This window comes from Orcinus orca, chromosome 8, assembly GCF_937001465.1.
Source record: "Orcinus orca chromosome 8, mOrcOrc1.1, whole genome shotgun sequence".
Lineage (NCBI taxonomy): Eukaryota > Metazoa > Chordata > Mammalia > Artiodactyla > Delphinidae > Orcinus > Orcinus orca.
Genome location: NC_064566.1, coordinates 50,418,261 through 50,433,846, shown reverse-complemented (window position 1 = coordinate 50,433,846; position 15,586 = coordinate 50,418,261). Strand labels below are relative to the sequence as shown.

The window sequence follows — 15,586 nt, the reverse complement described above, 5'->3', positions numbered from 1 at the left end:
TGGGAACCAAGCAAAGGTTTTGAGGAGGAGTTAACATGACCAGCTAGATGTCTTAGAAAGTCAGTGCTAGAGGCAGGATGGAGATGGAATAAAGGGATTGTGTTGGAGTAGGGGGCTGGAGAATGACCAGGGAAGGGGGAAGTACGCTGGGGCTCAGCACAAGGAGGGAGTGGATAAATGTGAGGGAATTACAGAGGGAGAATTGACAGGCCTTGATGACAGATTTGACAGAGGAAGTGAAGGAGAGCGAAGAGTCAGGGCAACTTTGAAGTTTCCAGATTGGGGATTAGACGTTTGCTGATGCCTTTGATAAAGACAAAAGATGTGTTGATGTTGAATATTTGAGTGTGAGGGGCTTGTGAGATGTTCCCAGAGGATATGTTGAGGAGGTAGCCTGTACTGGACATCTGGAGCTCCAGAGAGAGGGCTGGCCCACAGGGGGCACTCGGGAGTTGGGGTGTTGGGGGAGCGCTCCATGCTCCGTGGGGGTGGGGTGGATAATGAGGGGAAGCAGGGTCCGGTCCTCCAGTGAGGAGGCAAAAATAGGAAGAATCAGTGAGGGAGACAAAGGAGCAGCCGTCTGGAAGGGGCGAGTGAAACAGCCGCCTGGGAGGGGCCGGGGAGGACAACGAGAAGAAGACGCCTTCTTTGGCAGTGAGGAGGTAGCTGGAGCCTGCGGTCCTCGCGAGGCGGTGGGCGCGGAGCGGAGGCCGGATCCCAGAGGCTGCATCCTCCCGTCGCTTTTGGCAGCCACCCGCCTCCCAGGAACATCCTGCTTCCCACCAGCTCCCCAACAAGCAAAAAAATGATGTCTGCTGGCCGGCTGCGGGGCAGTGGGCCAGGGCGTGTGAACGCGGTGCAAGCTGGTCAGCACCCTGGAGAGCGGCCGGGGGCGGGGCCTGCGGTGGGCGGGGCTTCGCCGTAATCTCACGGGGCCTTTGATTCCTGCACTGGCTGGTTTTGCAGGCCGGTTCGAGGTGGAGGAGTGAAGAGCAGGCCTGGACAGTCTCAGGCCTTCTCTCTTTTCGGCACCTGCCCCCTCCCGACACTGCCTTGCAGGAACCCTACCCCAGCATTTGGGGCTGTTAACTCCCTTGGCGCCATCAATTCAGTCTCTTTAGGGGAGGGAAGGGGAGAGTGCACTATGCACCAGGAACTTTACGGACATTACCCAAACCTCACAACTCTTTGAGTTTGGAGTTTGCACCCATCTTTCAGATGAGAACACTGAATTGAAGTTCAGAGAGGTGAAATAACTTGCCCAGAGCACATGGCAGAGCTGGGATTTGAACTTACACCTGCCTGGCTCTAAGTCCTGGAGTGCGCATAGTCCTGCATCTTGCACCTCATTCCTACAGACTCCTTACTTCCGGGGCAACTGTAGAGGCTGGTGTGGCAGTGGGGTGGGCAGGAGGCCCTGCCTCCCCGCCTGACTTGCTTGAGCATAATCCTGGGAGATTTTTGAAGATGAGACCTCTACCATCATTTCCAGAGCAGGAGAGGAGAAAGAAGGCTGAGAGGCAAGTAAGGCCTCAATGCACCTGCTCCCCTCCACACCCAGGAGGCACCCTCCTTTGAATCCTCTGACTCAGCTTCTGACCGCCAGGCTCCTCAGGGCATGAAAGGGAGCTGTGAAAGGCCAAAACTGGACGTGGTCCAGGGCCTTGGCTTTCTGAGCCCGTAGAATGCCTTCCTAGCTAGCAGGCATGGAGGGGCAAGGTCCTAGGCATGGGCCAGGTTGAGGAAACAGTTTGCCCAGAGCTTTCAGAGATCTAAAATTCCACCTTCTGAGGCCACAGTGGGAAGCAAAGCCTCCCTCACATTTTCTTTCCTAACGCTTCCTAAGTCACAGACAACTGCTTTCTGTAGCCCTCGGCCTGGGCAGGCCTCCTGCACAAGCTCGGTCATTCCTGTCCACCCCCATCCCTGGACGCACCCACACCCCTCAGCAGGGTCAGGTTTCCACTCAGCCTCGTGGGCTTTTCTGCCTGGAGCTCGGTGTGTGCGGCAGGGGTTACTCCCCGTCACAGCTCAGAGAGCTGGGGTTACTGGTGAGGGTTATGTGTAGCTCGTCTATCCTGGAATACACCCCCTTTTCCTGGGGCCCCCTCTTTGCCTTAAAAAACCCAGCTGACATCCTCTCTTCTGGAAATGCTTGCCAACCACTGGGCTCCCTCTGGGCACCACAGACCCTGTGCTCCCCTCTGTCACACAGCAAGTACCCCCTTCCCCTTGCCTGGGTGCTGTTCCCAGGCAAGTCACCGTTGAGTCATATCTGATGAAGTTGGCCAGTGGTAGGTGTTCCTGAATGAATGATTGAATGAATGAGGAAGTTAGTGGTGGGACCAGGACTTGAACCCCCATCTCCTGCCTCCAGGTGTGGAGCTTTCTCTCCTCTGTCCAACAGGAGCTTTGCTGAGGCAGTTCCCTACCTGTCCCATTGCCTAAAATGCCCCTATTCCATTAGGTTAACGCTTCCTCCTCAGGAGTCAGGAGTCTGTCTGCCCTCAGGGACATGGCAGAGGTGAAGCAGGCCCTCCCCTATGCCTATAGTCTGTGGACAGTGAAGCCATGTGGGGCGTGTTGTGGCCTGGGTGCCACAACTCCTAGTAGAATTCCATGCTCATGCATCAGCTCCCACAGTGTCCGAGCTAAATAGAGCCCCCAAGAGGTGGACTCTGTGATGAGGCTTTGAGTCCAAAGACCATCAGCAAAAGCCCCCTGAGCCTCCTGTGTACCCAGCTCCATGCTGAGGATGCACCCTAGGACATGATACAATCCCAGCAAGGGAAGCCAGAGAATCCAGTTCTGCCAGGAAGCCCTGTGGCGCTTCCATACTTGAGGAGGGCATGGGGGTGTCGCCTTGCCCTGAGGGTCTGGGTTCTGTCTACCTGCCCCTCATACCTAGATCCCATCCTAGCTCACAAGCATTGAAAATGCCTCAAAATCCCTTATCCTCACATTTCTCTCTTTGGGATCCTCCATCAGCTTTCTCTCTCTCTCTCTCTCTCTCTCTCTCTCTCTCTCTCTCTCTCTCTCTCCATTTCCATGTCTTTTTCCCCCCCGTCTTTGTTCCTCTGTGTGTGTGTTTTCCCTATAACTCTGATCTTTTGTATTTCCAACTTGATCTCTATGGGGCTTTGATCCCTCGCTCCTCTCCTTCATGTGTTTCTCTACCCCTTCCTGTCTCTGTTTCTCTCAGTCTCTCCCTCTGTGTGTGAGTCTTTCTTTTCCTCTCTCCCAGCCGGAGCCTCCATCTACCCCTCCCTCCCTCTCTCCCTCTGTCTGGGCCTCTCTGTTCCTCCTCCCTCCTCCCTCCCCTTTCTGCATTACCAGACCTGCTCCAACCTCCTCCCAGAGTAAGCCTAGCGGCAGAGGCAGTGGCAGCCGGAGAAGCAGGAGCAGCCAGGGCAGCAGGGCTGGATTGGGGTGTTGAGTCCCGGCTGAGCCGGGGACAGGCCGCTGCTCTCGGTCCCCGTGCCTGCTGGGCCAGGCGCCCTGCCTGGAACCCCAGGCAGGGTGGACAGGGCGAGGTGCCACTTTAGTCTGGCTGGGGAGGCAGATGATGAGGAGCGATGGGGCAGGCATGCGGCCACTCCATCCTCTGCAGGAGCCAGCAGTACCCGGCAGCGCGACCGGCTGAGCCGTGAGTACTGTCGAGGGGCTGGGGTCCGGGTGAGTGGCTGCAGGAGGAGCCACGGACAGGGTCCTGGGAGTCCCTCCAGGGGGCTGGGGTTGGCGTAGAGCTGAGCCACGTGGTTGGATCGATCCTGCTCCAGGGCACCCTGTTGCTGGACTATAGCATAGAGGGGGGTCTCTGTGCAGGGCGGGGTTGCCTGACATCAACCTAGGGCGTGTTGGGGCTGGGGTCCCATAGAAGGGGATGGTGGCTACGGGAGGGCTTGATAATGAATGTGAACCATCCCTTCAGGGGCTGGGGGTGGGGGAGGTCTGTGTGTGTGTGTGTGTGTGTGTGTGTGTGTGTGTGTGTGTGTGTGTGTTTCCAAGGAGCCCTGGAGTCTGATAGACTTAATTCAGGACTCTGGAGAGGGATGATGTCCCAGACCAGGGTGTGTGTGTGTGTGTGTGTGTGTGTGTGTGTGTGTGAGAGAACATGAATTATGAATGAGTGGCCCTGGAGCAGGAGAGGGTCTGGGGCAACTGCTCTCCATGGAATGAGGATTGGGATTCAGAGCTGGCAATTTAGGCAACTTTGTCCCCGAAGCCCCTGTCCCAGAGAGAGTCATGGGGCTGGCTGGGATGTGGCTCCTGTGCACCAGCCTCGTGAGCACCCACATGCAGCGAGATGCACGTGCAGGTGAGTGGAGGGGGCTTCTGTGGAGATGCCCTTCCACCATCTGAGGGCTGCCGAGGTAGCAGGCAAGTGACATGTGTCTGCAAGTCAGTGGCGGTGCAGGTCTATGCCAGGCTGTGTGTGTGTGTGCGTGTGTGTGTGCGTGTGTGCATACATGTGGGGGGTACAAGGGACATGTGGGGTGTAGAGGAGCATGTAGAGTTCTGGGGTCCTTGGTGGTTGGATGTGCAGCAGCCTGTCAGGGTGTGTGAGCATCCCGGTGTGACTCTCAGAGTTTTTGTGAGAGTATGTGTGCAGGGGTGTGTGTGTGTATGCACGTGTGTGTGTGAGATTTTGTATATTGGCATGCATGTTAATGTGTGCTGTGTCTGCAAAATAGAGTGACTCAATATTGAGCATGTTGTCTGATTCCATGTGTATTCATGTTGGTGTGTGTTTGTTAGTGTGTGAATATTAATACTACCGTGTGTGTGTGTGTGTGTGTGTGTGTGTGTATACGTGGGTGTCTGTATTAGCATGTGTTCCAGTGTGGGTGTGTGATCATGGTGCTAGTGTGCATGAGTGTGTATGTTGGTGCTTGTGTGGCTGGTGTGTGTGTGTGTGTCTATGTGTTCATCTGAGTGTGTGTGAGTGGCTGTTTCCTTCCCCTGGTGGTTGAGGACACAGCTGGGACACTGGCCCACCGAGGCCGGGTGGGGGTGGATGAATGTGTGACCACCTCCATGAGCTCAGGACAATTCATTCTACACCCTGTGGGGAGATCCAGAAAAGAAATAGGCAATAATGGCTCTGCTCTCTGGGGCCTCCTAAGCTTCCTAACATAAAATAGCTTGAAAATAATTAAGCAGTAAAGACCAAGATCAAGCTAAGAGGTGGGGGTGGGGCGTGGCCACAGAATGAGCAGAGGCCCTGGGCTGGGATGGGGTGTGTGCCTGGAGCAATGAGGAAGCTGGAGGGGTAGGCAGGAAACGCATCGTGTGGGGCTTTGAACTCCAGGCTTCTTGGGCTTTATCCTGAGGGCCCTGGGGAGTCCAGAAGGGTTTTGTGCAACAGAGGGACATGATCAGATTTGGGATTTAGAAAGCTGCCTCAATGGCACTGTCAAGGTTAAACTGGAAGGGAAGGGTGGGAGCCAGGAGGCCAGTGTGGAGGCTAAACCAGTGTGGGTATCAGTGAGGTCTGGGGCCACGTGGGCCAAGGGGCAGATGAGACCAGGGCTTTCTGAAGGGAGAGGTTGGAGGGCTTGGGAAAGAGGATGGGGAAGGGGAGCATGGGAGTGGCTCAGGCTTGGGCCAGGGTTGGGGGGGGGGGTGCAGTGGCGTGACCTCAGAGGGTCCAGATGTGGGGAAGGAAAAGCTCTTGGAAGGCTCAGACATGGAAGGTAGTGAAGGGACCCTGGTAGAGTTTCTAGCCAGGGTGCAGAGGGTCTGAGACTGTGGAGCCATCTCTTCCCAGACAGGGAAACCGAAGCTGTGGCATTGTCGCTCTCCTCCAGCTGCGAGGCTCGTGCTGAGTCTCAGTCCTCTTCCCTTCGGGCCTGCACAGGCCCTCTTGGTTGCCTGAGCTGGATGGCTCCATGAGGGTTAACTGCCTTTATGCTCCTGCACCCCCCAGCTCCCCCTGCCCACCAAACAGCTCCTGGCTCTGTTCCTGCTTCCCACTCCAGCCTCTTGTCCCTGGGGATTACTGATGGCTTGGCTGGGATCTGGCCAAATGGGGGAGGCAGAACTCCCAGCAATACCTCCCTTCGGTCTTAATGGACTGGGGGTCTCACCCTCAGCTACGCTGCTGTCACGTCCAGCCTGCACTCCTCAGGCTTCTGCTGCTTCGGCCTCTCCAATCTACCCACTCAGTGTGCTTCCATTCCTGCATCTGATCATTCATTCGTTGATTCCTTTACTCAACAGAGATCCCCCAATGCCTGTTTGGTGCCCGCTGGCTTGGCCTCTGAAGACACAGAGAGGACCCTGACTCAGATCCTGCTCTCAGGGAGTGCCCAGTCTGATGAGGAAGGCAGCAGTGGCAACACAGTGGAGAGTGCTGGGCAGAGAGAAGCTGTGGGAGTGGGGGCCTGCACCAAGCCAGGGCTGCCCAAGAAGAGACATTTGAGCTGGATCTTGAGGGATGGATAAGAATTGCCCAGGCAGGGAAGGGCAGAGGAAAAAGCCTGTAAAAGTGGGTAGATGTGAGAAAGCACAGTGTGTTCGAGGGGCAAAGAGAGTTTGGGTTGGCAGGAGTGAGAAGGGAGTTGAGAAGAGGAAGAGAGGCAGAAGGGGCCAGATTCTGTAGGGTCTCAGGTGCAAGGCTAAGGGGCTTGTAGGGGCTTGGATTTTCCTCATAAAATTAGGGAGCTAGGGAAAGGCTTCTGCATAGGAAACCTCCCCTAGGAAGCCATCCCTTGGTTCCCCGTTCCCTCTGATCCCATCACCCACCTTGAAGTCTTTCTCCCTGATGGTACAGGGTCAGGAATGCAGCCCCGATTCAGCCTTCCCCTGTGATGTCCCCGGTGTGTGAGCTCCTTACCCAGCCAGCCAAGGAGTTCCTCAAAGGCAGGAGCCACCTCCTTGTGCTTCCCCACCCCACTCACAGCACAGGGCTGGGCACCAAGGCTCAGTCAGTGCAGCCTCCAAGGCAGAGAGGACATGAAGAGCGTCTGGGCCACCTTCTAGCAGTTACTTCACTCCTCTCTACAGCTTGGCCGCAGATCTATCCAGCCCTGCTTACATACTCCCAGGGGAAGCATGCTCATCCCTTCCCTCTTGGGCAGCCCTTCCCTTGTAGGCCCAGCTACTCCAGGTTGCCTGGCCTTGTGTCATTTCTCCATCCTGGGTCACTGTCCTTCTTCCCAAGCAGGGCCAGGCTGGGGCATAGTGGTTCAGTAGTGCTATGAGAGATCAGTGGCCTTTATTCCAACTACAGATGGTAAAACAGATTGAGCAGTCCCTGCGCCCTCTCCAAAAATAAAGATAAAGAAGCAGGCATGGCCAGAGTAGGGAATGGGGATAGACAATGAGGAGGATGTTCTACCGGCACAGAGGGTCTATGGAATCTCCTGGCTTCACAAGAGCGGGATGTGGGCATGAGGGGAAGTTTCCCAGGACAGGAGGGGGAGTTGGAGGCAGAGACACTATTAGCCCCACCCCTCCTGCAGGTGAGTGATGTCATCCAGGGAGAGGGGGACTGGAGGGGCTCAGATAGACAGGGGAGGGGCCTCAGGATTCCTTCCTTCCTTCTTTCAGCAGCCATTCAATGGATTGCTGCCCTACCAAACGTGGCAGCTCTTCAGGGAGAGGGACAGAGCCAGTGACCACTTGGAGGGAAGCCTGTGGTCTTTCCTACCTCTGCCAGTGTCAGACAAAGGAATTTAGGAGGAGGGGCCTTGGGGCTGGCCTTAAAAGGAAGAGTCACTTCTCCCGGCAGAACTGAGAGACAGCTCCAGGAAGAGGGAATGCCACATAAAAAGGCCTTGAGGTGAGCACAAACATGGTTTTATTTATGTGAGGACTGTTAAGAGTTCAAAGTGGCCTAAGTGTGAAGTTCAAGGGTGGGGGAAGGACTGGGCAGAGCTGGAGTAGGAGAGGAGTGAAGGAATTGAGGTTAGAGTAGAGGAAGCGCTTTCTGCCACCAAGGTGTCCCCCAGCAGCTTTGACATGTAGGCCTGGTGCAGATTCTTGGGCCTGCTGAGGGTCTCCTCATTGTTTGAGAATGGGGTGTTCAGTGAACAAACAGAGACTCTGGAAATGAGGGAGAGGCCGGGGCTGAAGAAAGTGGGCCCCTTCCAGAAAGTGGCATGCAAATGAATGCAAAGTAATATGCAAATAAACCAGCTTGGGCTTGGCAGCTTTGGCTGGGAGGAGGAAACGTCACCCCCTTCCATGCTGGCCTCCCACCCGCTCTGCCGCAGCCCCCAGGACAGCCGGAGCAGCCTTGTCTGCTGCTTTGAGCACCTCAGTTTGTCAGAGCCACAAGATCGTGGCCTCCAGGACAGGGGCTACAGGCACCCTGTCGGCAACCCCATCCTCTCGGGAAGTAGATGTATTTAGTAACAGATATTTTCAACACATTTATCTCCCACTGTTCAGCTGCCCATTCCCTGGGAGAGGCCAGGTCCCCAGGGATGTGACCCACTTCTTTTAAGTCCCTGAAGTCACCCTTCTCACTGCCTTCCCTGAAAAACAGGAGGCAACTGGGGCTTGGTGCAGCAGAAAGGATTTAAATCAGACAACTGGGAGGACTTCCCAACAGTGTAGTTGCTGAGCTATGAGAACCCTGTGTCTTCTGGGCTCTCACTCTTGAGATGGCTACCCTGAGTTCAGAGGAAGCTTTGAAAATAGAATAGAGAAGGTAGCAGACAGACATAGATTCCAGTTTCAGCAACTTTACTCTGTATGGTCCTGGTCAACTTAATTAACTTCTCTGAGTCCCATGTGGATAATGGAGTGGGAATAATAATACTTTCCTGGCAGGATAACTGAAGGATCTGGAAGTGGAGCGCTTAGCGCCAGGCATGCAGCAGGTGCTCATAAAGATTCGCTGCTGCCATTATGAACCACCCACACTCACCTACCCTTTTAGAAAGATTCAGTGGGGGGCTGGAGGGGGAGAGACCAGAGCTAGTGAGCCCAGAAGCTGTCATCCCGTGGGAGAGACAAAGAGGTCTGAAATGAAGCAGTGGTGGTGGGAATGGTGAGAAGTGTGGATGTTCTGTGGGAGGGACCGAGGGGCCTCAGAGACATGTGACCACCTCCCTGGGCTGCCCTGTCTGGTCTGAGACTAATCCCCAGGGAAAACAGTGGAGGAAAGGGCCTGATGAGGGCTTAGGTCTGTGGCCGCGCCCATGGCAGTCTGTGAGTCATTCTGGGAGTTGTAGTTTCCAGTGAATTTGCAGTGAGTACATTTTGTACTGCCACCTTGGATCCAAATCCACACCCTGCTGCTGAGGCTGGTGGGGCAGGCCCTGGTGAATGTTGGAATATTCGAGGCCCAAAGGTGAAGCAGCCTCCACCCCTTCCCTCGGGGATCGCTTAGCCTGATGTGTGTTGGCGGGTGCAGGGATAAAAGGATTAAGCCATAATTATGACTCTTCACACGTTCACACAGAAGTTTACAGCTTCCAGAGTACTGTTTTCACATCTATGATCTCATTTAATCCTCACCACAAACCCCAGAGACTGCTGTCTTCTGGATGAAGAGACAGGATCTGAGAGGGGAAAATAACTTGCCCAGAGGTATTCAGCTAATACCGAGAGAACAGGTCTGTCTGACCCCCAAAGCTCCTGCCCTTTCCATGGATTATTGTCCCAGATGGCAAAGGCCAGGCCTCGAAGGACAGGCATGATATGGAAAATTAGACATCTCAGCAAAGGAGCAGCTGAGCAAAGACCTGGCTCCAGAGTAAGAAGCAAGGGCTGGGCTCCTTGGGATATGAGACTAAGAGATGGACTGGCCAGCCCCAGAGACCTAACTCCAGGCTTTGTTTGGACTTCTTGCTGTGGCCCACTAGGACTTACCCAAGGGTTCTGAGCAGAGGCAGGACCTGATTAGAGCTGAGCTTTGGGAGAATTGAGCTTACAGTCCTGGACTGATTGGACTGGAGCAGGGATACCCAAGAGAGCCTGAGACTTCTGAACTCCATTCTTGGTGCTCCCAGAATTTTGCTCCTCTTCTTCCGGCACACTTCTCAACTTCTCCTTCTTCCTCTCCCCCTTCCTCTTCTTCCTCTCCCTTCTACCTATTCTCCTCCACCACAGCCTGGGGAGTGATGACCATATATCATAGAGCTGTGCTGTAATGCCACATATCTCCAGCAGGGGTGCTGTGACACACAGTCCATTCTAGCCTTCTTTATGTTTGAAGAGGCTGAAAAAGGAGCAGAGATGAAGGGTGGGGAGAGGGCAAACCATTGTTCTCCACCTCCATCGTGCTGGGCGTGAGAGGGCCCTGCTGAAATGGCATAGGGAGGAAGTAGGCTGGAGAGACTGGATCCCACACGGCAGGGACAGACACGCTGGAGGGGTTGAACCTGGAAACAAGAAATTTTTCCTCACCGTTCTGGGGCAGGCTTAGATTTGGAAATGGATTTAGACTGACATTGCAGTTGGTGTCTGGATTTCTATTGGATGATGATTTCCTTGATACTTAGATGGGGGCGAGATTGGTTGGTTTCTTTGTGTTTCTGTGTGTGTGTGTGTGTGAATGTGAACTTCCAGTTGTACATGTGTGTATATGGGTCTGAGAGGGTGAGAGTGTGTGGATCAGTGTTTGTATAAAAGTGTGGACATATTCATATGTGTGAACATGTGAGTGTCCATTTTTATGCCCGAGTTATTGGTAGATGGTGGCTTGTTTGTATGTGTGCCTGTGTGTACAGTGTTATGAACGTTGTTCTAGTAACGCTGTGTAGATGTGTATGTCTGTATATGTGGGTGAACATGTCCGAGTGGGAGAGCACAGATGAGTGGATGTGTGTGAAGGTACCTGCTCTGCCTGACAGCAAGGCCATGCCCAAGGTATAGCTACTCAACACTTTCTCTCCTGGATAACACCTGCCTAAAGGGAGAGACAAGATGTGCGTGGACTTAGGCTGAAGGGACTGTCATGTGCGGGGCTGGGCTTCCCTCCGGGGACTCTGGCCCACTTCTAGTCAGTGAGGGCCCTGGAAGGAACAGATTGTCTCTGTGTCCAGGCTCAGGTGGGGCCAGCCAGGATCCTGGGCCATCAGACTGAGATGCTGGACATGGCTAAGAGGTGTCTAGCTTCCATTCTTCCTGGGAACTCTTAATGGCTGCACCTGTTCCCCACTAGAGAGTTTCAGGGACTCTCAGTCCAGTCTTCTCGTTATATAGATGCAAATATTGAAGTCCCAGAGTGGGGTTAGTGATTAGCCCAAGGTTTCACAGCAGGATCCAGGGAACGATGGCAGGGCTTGGAACAGAGAGGGGGGTATGTCTGGCCTGGAAGGCCTCCCTCCCTCCAGCCTCTGGAGCAGGCAGGGAGCTCAGAGTAGAGGTTCAAGTCTGTGCCATGAGGCCACCTCCTGTACCTGGGCATTTCGACTCCTCCCAGGCCTCAGACGCCACCTTTGAAGTTTCTACCAGAGCCTCTGCTTGCTGTGAGACTCCTCCAAGGAACCTGTGAAGTCTGTCATTCTGTGGAACATGGAGACTCGATGCAGAAGAGTCCAGCAGTGGGGTGGAACCAGGGAGGGGCCTCCTCTAGAAGCCTCAATGTCCTTATCTTTGTATCAGATGTCTTTGTAGGTTTCTGTTGTTCTAACATTCAAGGCTTTCCCTAAAATCTCTTCTTGGTCTCCTAGTACTGAGACTTTGCTGGGATTTGGGGGAGTCCTGGAGGCCCAGCTTGGCTCAGTGTGAGGGGGCCAGGGTAGCCCCATAGGGAAGGGGCTGCCCTGGGGAAGAAGGATGAGCTTCCTGTCCATGGGGTAGGGAGGTGAGAGCAGGGGCTGGGCAGCCTGGTTAGGGACGTGGGAGATGAGACTCCTGCCCTAGCAGGGAAGTTGGTGGCAAACTCTCAGAAGTTTGTTAATCTATAGCTGCCATGGAGGGACCAGAGGACATGCCTCTGCCCATTCTGTAAGAGGAGGTTTGAGCCCCAGAGTGCTCCCCCTGGCGGCCTGGGCAGTGGGAAGGTGTGAGGTTAGACCATCCAGCTGGAAGCAGGGAGATCCCCCTCCTAGGGGGAACTGGAGAAAAATTTGTCTTCCTGGAGATTTGGAATTGGAGGCAGGGGGCTGGATGTGAGGACATTCTGGTGGAGGTAGGAGTGGGATGGGTAGGTCTGGTCAACTCTGCAGTGGTTTTGCTGGTTCAGCACTGGCGAGGGAGCAGACAGACAGACACACACACAGCTTCCTTTGTGCTGAGTCGTTGGGGGTCTAGGGTGGGAGGCCCCTGGCTGGGGGCTCAGACATTGGCTCTGGGTGGAGCAGGGATGGAGGCTTCCTGGTGCTGGGGGCTGGGCGGGAATTAAGGTAGCAGAGGAGAGGAGCAGGCAGCCCAGTATTGCATCCTTCCAAAACCAGAGAATTCTAAGTTATCTTTTCTTTTTTTATAAATTTATTTGTTTATTTATTTTTGGCTGCATTGGGGTTTTTTTGCGGTGTGCGGGCTTCTCATTGCGGTGGCTTCTCTTGCTGCAGAGCACGGGCTCTAGGTGCGTGGGCTTCAGTAGTTGTAGCACGTGGGCTCAGTAGTTGTGGCACATGGGCTTAGTTGCTCCGCGGCAAGTGGGATCTTCTCTTACCAGAGCTTGAACCTGTGTCCCCTGCATTGGCAGGCTGATTCTTAACCGCTGTGCCACCAGGGAAGTCCCCAAGTTATCTTAAAACTTCAAGTGGAGTGGGGTTTAGGGGCTAGATGGAGAGAACAGTGTTTACAGAGTGCCCTTTATGCAGTTGTCCCTCGGTATCTGGGTCCCTCTGTGGACACCAAGCTCTGAGAATGCAAAAGTCCCTTATTTAAAATGGCATAGTATTTGCATATAACCTCCATGTACTTTAAATCATCTCTAGATTACTTATAATAACTAATATAATGTAAATGATCTGTAAGTAGTTGTAAATACAATGTAAATGGCAAATTCAAGTTTTGCTTTGTGGACCTTTCTGGAACTTTTTTTTTTTCTCAAATATTTCTGATCCATGGTTGGTTGAATCCATGGACGCAGATTGGAGGGCCAACTGTATGTTCAAATCACCTCCTTCAGTCACCTCAACTAGCCTTCAAGGAGCTAGCCCTATTTTGTAGAGGGGAAACAGATGACACTCAGATAGTTTAAATGAAGGCAGTTTGATGCAGCAACAATTACAGAGGAGGGGTAGGATTAAGGGAACCAACAGGGCATGTGGAGGCACTCAGGACTAGCATCTGAGAGGCCCGAGGAGCAAGGAGAGTGCTCTAGATGCAAGCCGGGTCCCGGATGGGAGCTGCCCTACAGAGCCTGTCAAAGGAGGTGGGGTGGGAGAGGGTGTAAATACCCTGAGCCCTCTTACTTCTCTCTCTGCTTGCCTGCCCTCACTGGCAGAACTGGATTGGAGGCTAGAGGGCAAGGGAGCTTGATGAAGCAGCGTTAGAAGTCATCCTCTGGGGCACAGAGAATGGCAGAAAAGGGTGGAGATTTGGAGGGACAAATGGATGATGGGAAACTGAAGCCCAGAGAGGGTGCCGACTTGCCCAAGGTCACACAACCAGTAGGTCTCAGAGCTGGAGCCAGAAGTCAAGCCCTGCCTCTGAATACCCACTTTGTCATGTCCAGTGAGGCCTGGTGGGTGTACCCAGTCGTCTGCTGTTGGGTTGGAACTACTTCCTGCCATGACTGCCCGGCACCCTGTCGGGGCCACACTGGGGCTGCTGCAGAATGTCACTCAGGCCATGGTCAACTTCGGGTTTAGGAAGCTCCAAGTGAAGGGTGAGTTAGAGGGGGCAGTGGGGAGGCTGGTGTGGAGACCCAAGTGAGAGGCAAGAAGGCTGCCATCAGGGGTGGCAGAGGACATGTGAGTTGCATCGACAGGTCAGGGGAGGAGTGACAGCGCCCACCCCCCAGCTCACCTGCTTCAGCTATGGCCCTAGTTCCCCAGTGTCTGCCCACCTATGCAGGGATGTGTGACAACTCTAGATCCCCCTCCAGGGGCATTCCTCCCTGCCTCATCCTCCCTGGGGCTTCCACACTCCAGAGCACCCATCCATGGCACCCATAAGCCACCCCCTCAGACCGTGGCCCCCAAGAGCAAAGCTGTGTCACTGCTGCCTCATCTCTTAATAACACTTATGACCTGTCTACTGCCAAGTCTATTTGAAGTCCTCCCTTTTGAGACCTTCATGCTGGAGTTTGATCTCAGTCCTTTTTGCTGTTCAGAGCTTGGGCCTCGGGCCTCCCTGGGGGATGAGTAAGGGAAGTGGCCCCTCCTGGTGCTGGGGCAGTTAGGGGCCTTGACCAGCCAGCTCATCCCAGTGCCCAGTGGGGACCCACTTTCAGCCTCTGCTGGACCTCAGGCTGCTGACTCATTATCAGTGGTAATTAGTATCTCCAGTGCAACTTTCCACCCCACTAAGTGCTTGACATTCGTTAGGTGCTATTGTGAACGGCTGCATGCCGGCTTTAGCACCCCTGGCCCAGGCTTCTTCTCAGGGACCAAGTACCCTGGCCACAAAAACACAGCTCCAGGCATGGGAGAAACAAACCCAAACAAAGAGAAAAACAGACACAGAAGCCAACATAAAAGAAGCAGACCATAGCCCACAGACATGGAGAGTCCCACAACACAAATATCAATACACACTGAGAAACAGACACAGGATGAGTCTAAAGATCGACCTAGACACAGAAGAAACAGAATGAGCCCCAGTACCCTTGTGTATAACCCAGGCATACAGACCGCAGACATGCAACACAGATGCGGATTCAGCACATGCATGGTGCACAACCACAGAAACACTCGTGCTCATCATAAACACAGAATACCCATCAGGTAGCCATATCGAGCTACCTTGGATTCCCCACCTCTTACCTCTGGACTGTTGCATATGCTGTTCCTTTGGCCTGGAACACCCTTCCTCGACATCCCCTCCCTTTATTGGCTAACTCCTGTCATACAACAGGTCTTGGTGGTCCTTCCATACTCCCCAACCTCAGAGCTCTCCTGTGCCACATAGCATCACTGCTATGTTTTGCAACCAGTCTTTACAAGTTTGGGGATGAAGGCTTTTGACCTGTGCCCCGTGAGATGGTGACTGAGTTCTGAGTGGGCGATTAGGGCCGAGAAACTAGGCAGAGACAAACTTTGGGGGGAGTGAGTCAGGAATAGCAGTGAGGAGCCCTGGCTACTCAGGGCCTGAGCAGGCATTTAACTCACTGGCTGGCACAGCTGGATGCCCTCTGCCTCATTTTTTTCAGACTCTGTCTGATTTCTTTTGCATTTCTTCCAGGCTTGTTACCTGACCCAGTTCCCTCCTTCCCGAAGGTGGCTCTGCCTCTTGCCACCTCTCCGAACTCACACACGTTCACTTGCCATCTTTGCTTGGGTGTGCTCCCCTCTACTTCTAAGCCTAGTGAAAACCTCATTATTGGAGGCCTGGGGTCAGAGGCACGACTTCCGTGCATGGCTTCCTAACCCATGCCACTTAGTGTGGGAAAGGGAGGTGGTAGAGGAGAGTGATTATGAGCCCAAGCCTTCGGGACTGCCTCCTGGTTCAGCTCTCAGCTCCTCCACTTCTCAGCAGCAGGACCTGCACTTAGTTCTACCACCTTTGTCTC

The 15,586-nt window shown here is 54.0% G+C and overlaps 1 protein-coding gene across 6 annotated transcripts in view; it reads left to right on the top strand.

Moving 5' to 3' along the window:
* Positions 1 to 157: 157 nt before the first annotated feature.
* The window catches only part of PDE2A (phosphodiesterase 2A), a 94,805-nt gene continuing 79,376 nt past the window's right edge, over positions 158 to 15,586 (top strand). For 2 of the 6 annotated variants that reach the window (XM_033405638.2, XM_049714259.1), the window contains exon 1: positions 5,623 to 7,786. In XM_033405638.2, the coding sequence (XP_033261529.1) occupies positions 7,764 to 7,786 (23 nt within the window). In that variant the 5' untranslated portion in view covers positions 5,623 to 7,763. Of the gene's footprint in view, positions 3,647 to 5,622; positions 7,787 to 15,586 lie in introns of those variants that run through there. The other 4 variants (XM_033405637.2, XM_004279757.3, XM_033405640.2 and 1 more) reach the window with 4 other exon arrangements.